Source organism: Trichosporon asahii, assembly GCF_000293215.1.
Source record: "Trichosporon asahii var. asahii CBS 2479 unplaced genomic scaffold scaffold00051, whole genome shotgun sequence".
NCBI lineage: Eukaryota > Fungi > Basidiomycota > Tremellomycetes > Trichosporonales > Trichosporonaceae > Trichosporon > Trichosporon asahii.
Window position 1 is genome coordinate 344,960 of NW_014040873.1, and position 11,021 is coordinate 355,980.

The 11,021-nt window shown below is 58.2% G+C and overlaps 5 protein-coding genes across 5 annotated transcripts; 4 read left to right on the top strand and 1 right to left on the bottom strand.

Moving 5' to 3' along the window:
• Positions 1-1,574: 1,574 nt before the first annotated feature.
• Positions 1,575-2,382, top strand: A1Q1_02530 (uncharacterized protein; the record flags this gene model as incomplete). Its single annotated transcript, XM_014323792.1, has 2 exons — positions 1,575-1,839; positions 1,904-2,382. The coding sequence occupies 2 exons, from the start codon at positions 1,575-1,577 to the stop codon at positions 2,380-2,382; spliced, it is 744 nt and encodes a 247-aa protein (XP_014179267.1).
• Positions 2,383-2,561: 179 nt separating this feature from the next.
• Positions 2,562-3,730, top strand: A1Q1_02531 (uncharacterized protein; the record flags this gene model as incomplete). The annotated part of the gene is made up of 2 exons (XM_014323793.1): positions 2,562-3,074; positions 3,116-3,730. The coding sequence occupies 2 exons, from the start codon at positions 2,562-2,564 to the stop codon at positions 3,728-3,730; spliced, it is 1,128 nt and encodes a 375-aa protein (XP_014179268.1).
• Positions 3,731-3,844: 114 nt separating this feature from the next.
• Positions 3,845-4,618, bottom strand: A1Q1_02532 (uncharacterized protein; the record flags this gene model as incomplete). The annotated part of the gene is made up of 3 exons (XM_014323794.1): positions 3,845-4,094; positions 4,163-4,557; positions 4,604-4,618. The coding sequence occupies 3 exons, from the start codon at positions 4,616-4,618 to the stop codon at positions 3,845-3,847; spliced, it is 660 nt and encodes a 219-aa protein (XP_014179269.1).
• A 704-nt stretch (positions 4,619-5,322) lies between these two features.
• On the top strand, positions 5,323-7,024 carry A1Q1_02533 (uncharacterized protein; the record flags this gene model as incomplete). The annotated part of the gene is made up of 3 exons (XM_014323795.1): positions 5,323-6,057; positions 6,106-6,172; positions 6,231-7,024. 3 exons carry the CDS (start codon positions 5,323-5,325, stop codon positions 7,022-7,024), a joined length of 1,596 nt encoding a protein of 531 aa, XP_014179270.1.
• A 1,426-nt stretch (positions 7,025-8,450) lies between these two features.
• Positions 8,451-9,271, top strand: A1Q1_02534 (ubiquitin-conjugating enzyme e2-16 kda; the record flags this gene model as incomplete). Its single annotated transcript, XM_014323796.1, has 6 exons — positions 8,451-8,474; positions 8,642-8,737; positions 8,809-8,843; positions 8,902-9,050; positions 9,089-9,215; positions 9,259-9,271. The coding sequence occupies 6 exons, from the start codon at positions 8,451-8,453 to the stop codon at positions 9,269-9,271; spliced, it is 444 nt and encodes a 147-aa protein (XP_014179271.1).
• Positions 9,272-11,021: the final 1,750 nt, after the last annotated feature.

The window sequence follows — 11,021 nt, forward strand, 5'->3', positions numbered from 1 at the left end:
TCCGTCGCCAAGACGCTTTCGGATCCGCCGCCAGTGTCACAGCGAAGGCAGTGCCATTGCGACAGTGTGCCTGCATCACTCTCGCCTAGCAGTATGCACTATTCAATCGGAGTCACTATGATACCCTTCTGAGGTAAGGAACGGGCTGTTCGATCGCTCGGAGCGTGGTCACTGCCGAAGGATAGGCTTTCCTCGCTATCCGGTCGCTTCTGTCGGCGAGCCCGGGTCAAAGCAAGTACGCGGTTCCGATCCTCGTCGAATGCATCCAGACCTTGGCACAACCATCCACATTTCCAAGCAGTTTCGAGGGCACGAATTGCTTGGCTAACCGAAGCATACGGAATGCTTCTCTTGCTGTCGAAGCTGTGCTCGATGGTTCAGCCAAGAGATTAAGATGTCATGTTCGAAATTCCACACACCTCTTGGGGGAAGTACCCATCGTCCAACCGGTGGCCACCTGCTAGATGGCCAGCACGCTGGCGTTTCACTCCGAGCTGCTCTTTGTCGCCTGACCGATATTTGTATCACTGGTACATACGCCAGCTCACTTTCTGAAGCTTTATCTACGCAACGCAAACCGCCGGTCACCTGTCCGGAGATGGGTTGCAGCCCTGAAGACGCCCAAATCCTGAAATGGTCATCTCCTCTCGGGTCTGAGGAAAGGGGAGGTCGCTGTCAGCGACGCTGACCAGTGAAAAGGCTTCTCAATTGGGTGGGTGGACCGGTTAGTAACTCGGTTTTAGAGAGCTTGACCGTTATCTTATCTCGGCAGCACGTCCTAAGTTTTCTCATGCTTCGAGTACTATTGATTGCATGGGCAAGATTGCTCTAACGGCGGGGCCATACGCATCAGCTGATGGAGAGCACAGCTCTGTAGAACGAGGTTATACATCGGACACACGGCGTGCGATGCCGACGGCAGGACGTCGAGCCTGCGCTGGAACGTCTCCGCGAGATCACTGCCGACCGGCCGCTTGATTAGTCCTCCACTCCCCTCCTTCATTGCAATCGCAAACTACTGATATCAAAACGTTCTGCAAAACGCTTTTGGGTATGTTCTAGAGAGGAAAACTGTTTTTGATGCGTAAGGCTCCGGAATCCCTCACAGAGAAACGGTCACACAAGCGCAAGGAGTGCGACAGTGCGTGATCGCGCACGAGCCTCACACTGCGCACTGCTGCCAAGAACTACGCATTAACTCTCCATCAAAGCTTCATTTGCACCTGCTGCACCTGTATGAAGCTCTGAAAGCGTACCATAGGGTTTCAAGGGCGACGCTCACAGAGCACGATGGTTAACGCGAAAAGGGTGTTTCGAAAGAACGGCCGGCTGCTGCGGAGCAGCATCACCTCCACCGTCCATCGCCGCCGAACCTCTGTGAGAAGCATCAGTGCGACAGCCTCGCCACCAGCGGGGTCCTCGAACAGACACGGCCTTGATGTGTCCGGCCTCGTGACCTCGGCATTGCGTCGTCGGTCTGCACGCCCCGCACGGAGCATACGTCTTTCCTCACATTCGCCGCAGCCGACTGCCCTTCCAACTTGACACTCTTCACGAAAACACACCACTTCGTCATGGGCAATTCCAACTCCAAACCACCCAAGCAAGGCCTCAAAGTGCCCTCCATCATCCTCGAGGAAAACGTGGTCCGGCACTTTCTCGCTCCGCACTTGGTCGATGGTCGCATTCCGACGCCCATCGAGGAGGGGGCGTTCCTAGCGGCCCTCGAGGCGTTGACAGCCGTTGAGCCGCGGATGCGGCATTACAACACGAGCTTTCGAGCTCGGTCGCTGATCAAGGCGTGTGACGAGTTCCACGATAGGCTATACGCTGTGTATTGTGAGCGCCGAAGCTTGAGACGTGCTAACGCCAGATGCGAGCTATGACGAAAGCGGCGGCGAAGGCGAGCTCCAGAACTCTGGATCCATCGAATCCATTGCGCCAGCAGAACCAGCAACATCGGATACGCCAGCGGGAGCTGGGAATCTGCAGCGTCCCGCGTCCGGGGTCGATTCAGATCCTGACCCCCAGCCTAACGCGTTAGCCCCGTCCTCCCAAACGCAACCATGTCCCACTACCGAGACTACTGTCAGCGCTATCAGCACCTCCACCTGCACCGCTCCCCAGACCAAAGACGTGGAGGAGAGATGCCCATCTAATGTCGCCGAGGCCGATGAAGATCAAGACCATGTGTGCGCCAAGGTGCAGTCTCTCGAGTCCAAGGTCGCTAGGCTGGAGCGAACCGTTAGCCTGCTCACCAAGATGATCGAGCGGAGCCGCAGTATCAGGCAGAACCTCCAGAAACAGAATGCGCACCCGATCAAGGAAGCTAAGGACGATCATGTGGATCCTCCCAAGCCTTCAGACAAGAATGCAATGTGAATCATCCCTAGGATCCTCTGCACCGCCCGAAGGATGCCCCTCGCGCACATAAAGACGCGCCCATTATTCTGACCTCTTTCTGACTCTCTAAACCTTTCTTCCTTTTCATCGCTCATTGCTTCCTACCGCTCGTTGCTTGATCCGGGCAAGCAGCTGATACCCCCACAACGCCTCTCAAAATGAGCCAGTCTCCCGACCTCCAAGAATGCCTTGCCGAGGCGAAGCAAGCAGCGGCTCTTCGTGCGCAGCAGGCGTCCTCGTCCATCCCGCCCATCGCCATCCCCCTCAGCCTTCTCGTGACTGAGCCGCACCCAGTTCTTGTGGAACTTCAAGCAACTCACGGCGGTGTACCCGTCCCCGTCTCCGCCGCCCACTTCGCCGCGTGCATCGAGATGGCTCGCTCAATCGAACGAGCTTGTCCCAGTACTCATTCCGCGACAGTGTCACCGACTAAGCCCGACCTCGACTCTCGCGTCAGCCGCGCCTCCCCTCCGCCCCGTCTCACGGGCCCCGTCAGGCGGATCGTTCCCCTCTCCGATCCTCCTTCGCATGCGAAGCGCTTCTCGACTCCCGCGACCCCGAGCAAGGTCAAGCCGGCCGGTTCCACTGCGGAGAAGATCCCGCCCCCGCCCAAGGATCCTCGCAAGTCGGCCAAGACTGCCTGCGAGGTCGCCGCCAAGTTCGTGGAGGAGGTCTACGCATCGACCAAGGGTGAGCTGTTGTCGCGCCCCAGCTAACGTCAGTCCACCCCTCCACGCCTACTCCGAAGCCGGACCAGATCCAGCAGCTCCAGCAGCGTAACACCGAGCTTGAGGAAGAGTTGCGCGCGCTGCACTCCGACATGGACCTTGTCGACGACGAGCAGAAGAGTCAGCAGGAACGCCTGAACGAGCTCGAGGACGGCGTGAACGCCGCCCATGCGAGCATCGACGAATTGCATGGGCGCCTGGACACTCTGCACATGACACAAAGGTCCTCGTCGAGTGCGCAGAATCTGGCGGCGCTTGAGGTTAAGATCGCCTCGCTCGAGGGTAGTCTCGCCGCTCACAAGACGACGTTCGACCAGTTCCAGGCGCAGATCAGCGGGCAGGTCAGCGCCAGCTGCTGCAGCATCGAATCGCTCACGGCCGACGTCACCGACCTGTTCGAAAACGTCTATGACGCGGAGGGCAACGACTTGGTGGATGCGTTTGCGAAGTTGAACGGGGACTTCGCGGAGAAGCAGAAGGCATGGGCCGAGTGGAAGGAATCCCTCAGTCGCCGCGTCTCGAAGTTGGAGCTGGGTGAGGAGGACGACTGGGTCGATGCTGAGCTCAAGCAGCCAGTCGACGCCGAGATCAAGCCCTAGATACACCACTTGTACTTCAGCATTATGCAAACTATGCCTGTGATCAGTGGAAAGTCAGCAGACGACCGACGCAGCATTGCTCTCATGAAAGTCGTTGCATGCGTCTATGTCGTGTCACCGGTCGCTGAGCTCAATGTCCTCAGTCATGACCTCAAGATCTGAGGAGACCTCTCGCTTGATGCAAAGCTGTTCTCCAATCGTGATCATGAGGATCGCACCGAGCGCCATGACGACCCAGACGTAGAAGCTCGTCGGGAAGGCCTTGGCATAGTACGTCGTGAACACGATGTGGAAGAAGAGAAGCGTGAGCGAGAAGTCAAGAATGTGTGTTGGTCGTCGGATTAGGTAGTACAGGGGTGCGATACTGCATGTCAGCTCGGTGCTCTTGCGGGAAGCTCAGAGGGGACGATGATTGAGGAGAGGGAAACTTACTCAACAGCGGTCGCGATAATCCAAGCGAAGCCAAGCACCCATCCGCGCTTGTCGTCGACGCCGTAGTCCCATGCGCCTGTGTCGTGGGTGCCGACTTTCTTCCCTCCGGCCCATGCGCCGCGTATCCGCTCCCAGGTCGATCCCATCGGCACTGCGGGTCGCGCGGCCATTTCACGCCAGTCCATGATGTGCCCGACAGCGCGAGAGCCGCCAGAGTATTCCAGTAGATCTGGGGAGGTAAAGGCGCTCAGGAGTGGAGGCACGATGATCGACAGCGTCATGTAGTGACATGCCTGTAGGGAGATGATCTGGAGAGTTGGCACGGAATCGGCGTCGGCACCGATACAACGATCGCTCGTACGGTAAGGAGCTCCGAACTGACCTGAGAGATGATACTGGGTGTCAGCGCCGAGGTCGTGTGCGGGGCCAGTTTGCACTCACAGGACCGGGTCCCATCCCTGGACGCGGACCGCTACCATGGTACAGGTGTCGCTCGAGTGGAGCGGGCGTCGACGCCGGTATCGCTAAACAGGGTTAAGGTGCAGCCGAAGTGATCGACGCGCACGCGCGGGGGAGATGGGAGGGTGGGGAGGTCGCGGATGAGATGGGAGAGTGAGCAGAGGCAAGAGCTGAACGCAAGGTCAGCTTGACCGATCGCCGACGCCGGTTGCGGTTCGAGAGCGGCGGGCAGCGGCCAGCGCGTTCGGTGGCCAGGCACGAACACGCCTGCGGTCAGAGCCGTGACCCACGTGGGAGTTGATCCGGGTCCCGCAGAGAATCAGCCCGAATCCCCCACCTCTGCCCTGTACTCCGCCTCCACTTCATCCGTCGCCGAACTTCTGCCTTGCTTTGGCCCAGCGAAACAACACAATCCTGCTTGCTCCCTTCCTCTCGTCTTCATCTCGCTTGCCGCGTCAGCCTCCCTTTCTCTCTTGATCCCTTTGATCTTCCCCTGTCGATCCCAGACCTGAACGCTGCCGACTTGCCGAACTGCTCTGCAAACGAGCCGCCCCTGCTCCTTGGCTATCCTCACCAGCTCTGTGTTTATTTCCGGAGTCCGTCAGCTCCGAAGAAGCCGCCGACTGATCCGGGCCGCCCCCGTCTCTCGTCACTTGTGGAGATTTTCTAGTGGAACCTGCTTGTCGCTTAGATCGGTGGACATGGCTTATCGACCACCGCATCGACGCAACGTACGGACGCCGGATTCGCCCGCTGGCGCTGCTTCGAGGGTCCCCCGCGCAGATCACGATTCCGGCAGAGCTTCAACAAACAAACGCACCCCCCAGTCTGAATTACATCACCTTTCGAGGCCGGCTGGTTCAGGGAACGACGAGACTTTGGCGCAGTCTCAATCTCCACTGGGATCCCAAGGTAGCTCGCGGTTCAGCGCTCGCTCAAGCCAAGGACAACCTGGTCGACAGGGAGCAGCTGTGTCTGAAGCACATGCACAAAGCTGTTCGACTGGAACGGCGGATCGAGGGAAGAGCAATCGATTCCGGCGTATCCCCTCCCAATCAAATCCGTTACCCCGCCATGTTCCCGACATGGCTGACCGAGCCGTCGCTCAGATGACCGAGGTGACGGCAAGGGAAAGTCAAGCTCCTCCAACACGTATCGAGTTCAGGTCCGAACCATCACGTACATCGCAAATGGGACCTGCAGGCCAGGTGCGTCGTTTCGGCGCGGCACCCCAAAAGCACCACCCAACATCCAGCTCCTCCTTTCAACTGGAATCGCCGTCTTCTGATCTAAAACCTACGACTCGGACGTTCACGCCCATCCCCAACGAAATGGAGCTGCTTGCCAGCGTCTCCAGAAGCGGCGGTACGGAAGAGGGCGACGCTTTGAAATGCTACGACACCCAGGAGCGGCTACGAGGGTATATCGATGAGAAGGTACGTGTCGATCATCGTGAATGCCTTGCGCAGCATTGTTGACTTTAGATTCGCCGATACCACTCTGGACCGGAGGACAGTGCCGACACGCTGAAGAACATTGTGCTGCTATTCCGTGCGTTAAGCTCGAGTCTGATATTTTGGGATGTTTGCGGAATGCTGACCTTCCTCAGGAAAGTTGCGCGAGGGTGTCATTGCTTCAGGACGATTAGACGAATTCACGATTGAGGTGTTCGAGGAATCGGTGCGGTACGCAATTCTCGCCCGTGATCAGGCTCAGTTGCATTCGGCACTGCATGGGCTGGTCCCCGACCTGTACATGAAGGTGGACGAGAAAGTCAAAAGGGAAGGAAGCTCGCGCGACAGCGTCCCGCACGTCGTCCGTCACATTCGGAGTCTGTCGCTCAGTAACGGCAAGGGACGGAAGGACAATCGCGAGTACTTCAGCAGCCTGCTCCTCATCTATCATCTGGTCCACTCGACGCGAGAGGCGTATCAGCGCACGTTGGAGGAGCTCACACTACCGCCGTTGCCGTTGCTTCGACCTCAGCCGCTACCGCTGGACCCGCCGGACGAGTCTGACAAACCCGGCCCTCAACCATCACCACAGATCCAAGCGTCGGAAGGGCCAAAGGTCTCGTTCGTCTCGGCCAAGTCGCAGTCGTTCGCTCGGGCAGCAGCTGATGCGCTGGCTGCTGAGCGGCTAGACCCCATCGCGTTCCACCGCCTCGTCAGCGGCGAGTGCTGCATCCTCAAAGACCCGAAGCCCGAAGCTCTTGAGCGGCTATTACTGTCATGGGCTGCACCGCGAGTGCGAGAGCTCGCGGTTCCGATATTCAAGAAGTGCTACATGTCGGCCAGCATCGAGTGGGCCTCACTGATTCTCGGACTGGAGAAGAAGGGTGTGGAGATGTGGGCTCTCGCCAACGGGTTCAGTGTCCGGGACGGGATCCTTAAGCTTAGATGAGCATCATAGAGCAGTGGCTCATGGACATACTTTGTTGTACAACTAGATGCACAGGTTTGAATGGTCATGTCATCCATCGCGCGAGTACTTTGGACCATCGTTGAGAGGGGAAGACGAGGATCTAGACCTGCACCTGCTTTCGACATTCGTCGTTCAACCTCGGCTTAGAAGTGAAGACCCCATTTCATCACCCTTGACACTTCCCATGTGTATTTTATGACTCCTGTACGTCAAGCACTCGTCACTCTTGTCCATGAGGTTCACAACGTGAAGGGAGCCGACCCATCGCCGTAGCGCCGGAATGCTCAAGGCCGATCTCCGCTTCGTGCAATCAGACGACGCCGACAGATCGGACTCAAACGACCGCGCATCGCTTACAGGTCCACCGCATCACCTGGTCAACGACGCCAGGACAGCTCGGTGATGGCGAGGAAGGGGCTGATCATCGCGGTCTTCTCCTAACACGTGTTGCTCTATACACCCAAAGCCAAGCGGTTACCGGGAATCTCTTTCCACTTGTCATATCCGCGCTCACCCCTCACTTGCTTCTGAGTTCGTCGACCCGCATGCGCGACACCTTAAAGCACACACACGGACGCCGGGATCGCTGACCATGGTCCTTCCTTCCCCCTGTTCCGAACTCCGATCTCAGGCTTGAGCTTAATGTGCCATTGCGCTGATACATGAAAGTGGTTGCGACGAGCTTAATGTGTCATTGCCCTAGTACATGGAAGTGGTTGCACGACCACAACGACCTTGAGTGAGCGCAGAGACTCGATGTCGATGCAATCCTCGATATTTGTTTCGTTGTTGTCGATCGCGATCGGGCATGACGATGTTGGTGACGCCAGAAACCACTGGAATGCTGGACAGCGCTGTGTGCCACGCTCGGAATTTCAAACGGTGACTCGCCACCCAGCGTATCGAACCTGGCTGGGTGGAGGTCGCTGACCACTGTGCCTGGGACGTGTGGTGGTGCTGGTTGACGGGCAGGCTGGCGAGCCTGGCGGATGGTCAAGGCTGTAGGCTCAGTTTGCCTCCGTTCGCTGGGCCTCGTGCGCCTCCTGCGTCGTGTCGTCGCCGGTGATGCTCACCTTCCTCCTTTCCTCTCTTCCAACCATCTCCCTCACCCTCATCCTCTGACAGGCTTTGCTGCTCTGTCTGCTCTCGACGTGTGCGGCTACTCCTAATCTTACGACCCCCTAACTCTGTGAGTCGTGTTTTGACTCGCAGGAGCCATTCGCGTCGTGCGCGCTCCAATGCAGTCATAGCCGGAGAAACCTCGAATCAGCGGTGCTGACTGTGCCCCTACCTGTCCCTACGTCCGCTCTTTATCCCTTGGCGTCTTTCATTCGATCTTGCCACCACTTTGTTACCGATCACACATCTCTCATCAAGTCTTTCACACCTCTAGTGATCTAGCATCATGGCTCTCAAGCGCATTAACAAGGTACGTGCTTCGGCTCCGCGTCACTCGGCAACTACGATGCGTGTGCGATCCACACCCCTCGATGCAAGGTCTCTTTTGTTTCACTCAGACGCAATCGGACCCCTGCGATTCTCTGCACAGACGCTCCTCATCGTTTCTAGCGCGCACTATGACTAACACGATCGCAGGAGCTCATCGACCTCGGACGCGACCCCCCGTCCTCGTGCTCGGCCGGCCCCATCGGCGACAACCTCTTCCAGTGGCAGGCGACGATCATGGGTCCTGTAAGTTTTGGACGCTTGCAGCTGGACATTCCGGCTCAGCAGACATTGCTGTGATGACTAACGCGGAACAGTCGGACTCGCCGTACTCGGGAGGTGTCTTCTTCCTGTAAGTTTTGGTGGCGAAAAGAGAAGTGTTGTTTTCATTGTGCTCACGCGATCACCAGCTCGCTTACCTTCCCCACCGACTACCCCTTCAAGCCTCCCAAGGTCTCGTTCACCACGAAGATCTACCACCCTAACATCAACGCCAACGGCTCGATCTGTCTCGACATCCTCCGAGACCAGTGGAGCCCGGCCCTCACTATCTCTAAAGGTGGGATCAGGGTGTTTACTGAATTGCTGACGAATCAGTCCTCCTTTCCATCTGCTCGATGCTTACCGACCCCAACCCCGACGACCCCCTCGTTCCCGAGATCGCTCACACTTACAAGACCGACCGCGCGCGCTACGAGGCGACCGCCAGGGAATGGACCAGGAAGTGAGTCACACCAACGGCTTGTAGTTCGTGACTGACGTCGCAGGTACGCTACGTAAGGTGCAGAAGGTTACGCTTTAGTCATGCATAGTCTCTCTTTACCCATTCGCCGTGGCTTGTATGCCTTCGACACTTATGCAGGAGTGGCCATAGCCAGGGTTCCAGCTGCAATCGACACGCATACGGCGATCACGGTCTTCTTCGAACACTACTGACGCAACAACAACCTCAGTGTCAAGTCACGCTCCACTAACGACAGCACGCCATCGGACTGCGACCGCGACGTCCCCCTCGACTTGGAACAGACTCGCAGCACTCCGTGGCGCTTCGGGCGGTGCAGGTCGTGTTCTGCTGAGGCGCTGAATCCGCAGGCGGGCACGGTGCGCAGCGCCTCGACAGCGAACCGCGGTGCAGGCGCCAGTACCGGCGGCAACGGATCGACTTCGGCAGCTTGGCGTCACGCGCTTCAAGTCGTATCAGCGAGGAACATGGCCCGCTCAGCATGCTCTGCACTTTAAGAGGTTGCCCAGCAGACACTCTGGGAACGAAGGGCAAGGCGACTTGGCCTTTGTCATCCCTCCGCCGTTGACCATCCGCTTAGCACCGTGCACCGCCGACCTGTGCAGCCGTGCGGTGCAAGTCGGCTATGACGCGAAATTCCTCGCTGGGCCGATCACGTGACATACCTTCTGACGGAGGTAGAAGCTGCCGTGGGAGACTAGCGAAGGGTTGCCTCCGGTGCTCGAGTGGTCGAGAGTCACAATCCGACTTGGTGTTGTACGTCCTGCACAGCGCGTGGCAGCTGCAAGAAGCTTCGGACTGACTGAAGTGTCGTAAAGCGGTTCAAAACCATATACGCTTCATGAGCTGCACCTGTGCTCCATATTTACAAACTGCACCTAACGTGCTATCGCTTGTCGAGATCACGACCCTTTCGTCATCACCTTCTTCTCTTTTGCGCTCCGCCCTGCGCCCTGCGCCCTACTGGCTTGGACCTCGACCTCGTGGTCAACAAATTGCGTGGTGCAGATTGTCAATCTGGTGGGCTGCTGCACCTTGCGCGGACGTGCGAGCATGCTTCCGTAGGGCGCACATGGGCGGTGGGCAATGCAAGCCTGCCGGGCACGTTACACGAGTGGGGATCTGGGTGATCTGGGACAAAGGAGCGAGGGGGCGCATCGCTAACGGTAGCCCCACTTGACAGCGCGACAACGTCGAATAAATGTGTACCATCGTCGGCACTTTGCTCAACTTCCCCATCCACCACTTCCTCTACTCGCCCACATCACGACCGACTCCACCATGCCTTCTGCCCGACGCACCTCATCCCGACGCCGAAACACGACGACCCAGATCACCCAGGCCGAGGTCATGGACCGCATCGGCGCGGTCCTTCTTCAAGGGTCTGAAGGCCGCCAGTGGGGCAACGAGCCCATGTACAGGTAAGGAACGCGATAATTGCCATTACTGACGAAAGGTTCCACCCTAACGGCGGGCCATACCACGAACCGTGCCGGAGCTGCGTTAAAGAAGGGACAGCCTGCGTGGGCCGCCCGTATCGTCTCATCGAGTACAGGTCAATCACCACTGACGGCTTCCCCCTCTGGATCCGGCCGGCATGTAAAACGTGTATCCGGCTCCAGCGTTGGTGCTCTTGCGGGACGACGAGCACCGACGTTGGTTACCACTTTTTTCGGACAACCACGACCCCGAGCCGTCTCATGTGAGGCGCGGCGGCGTATCGTGGAACGTCATCCTCAACTCCGTCAGCGCTCGCGCTGACGTCTTCGCTCCCTCCCCCCCCCCCCC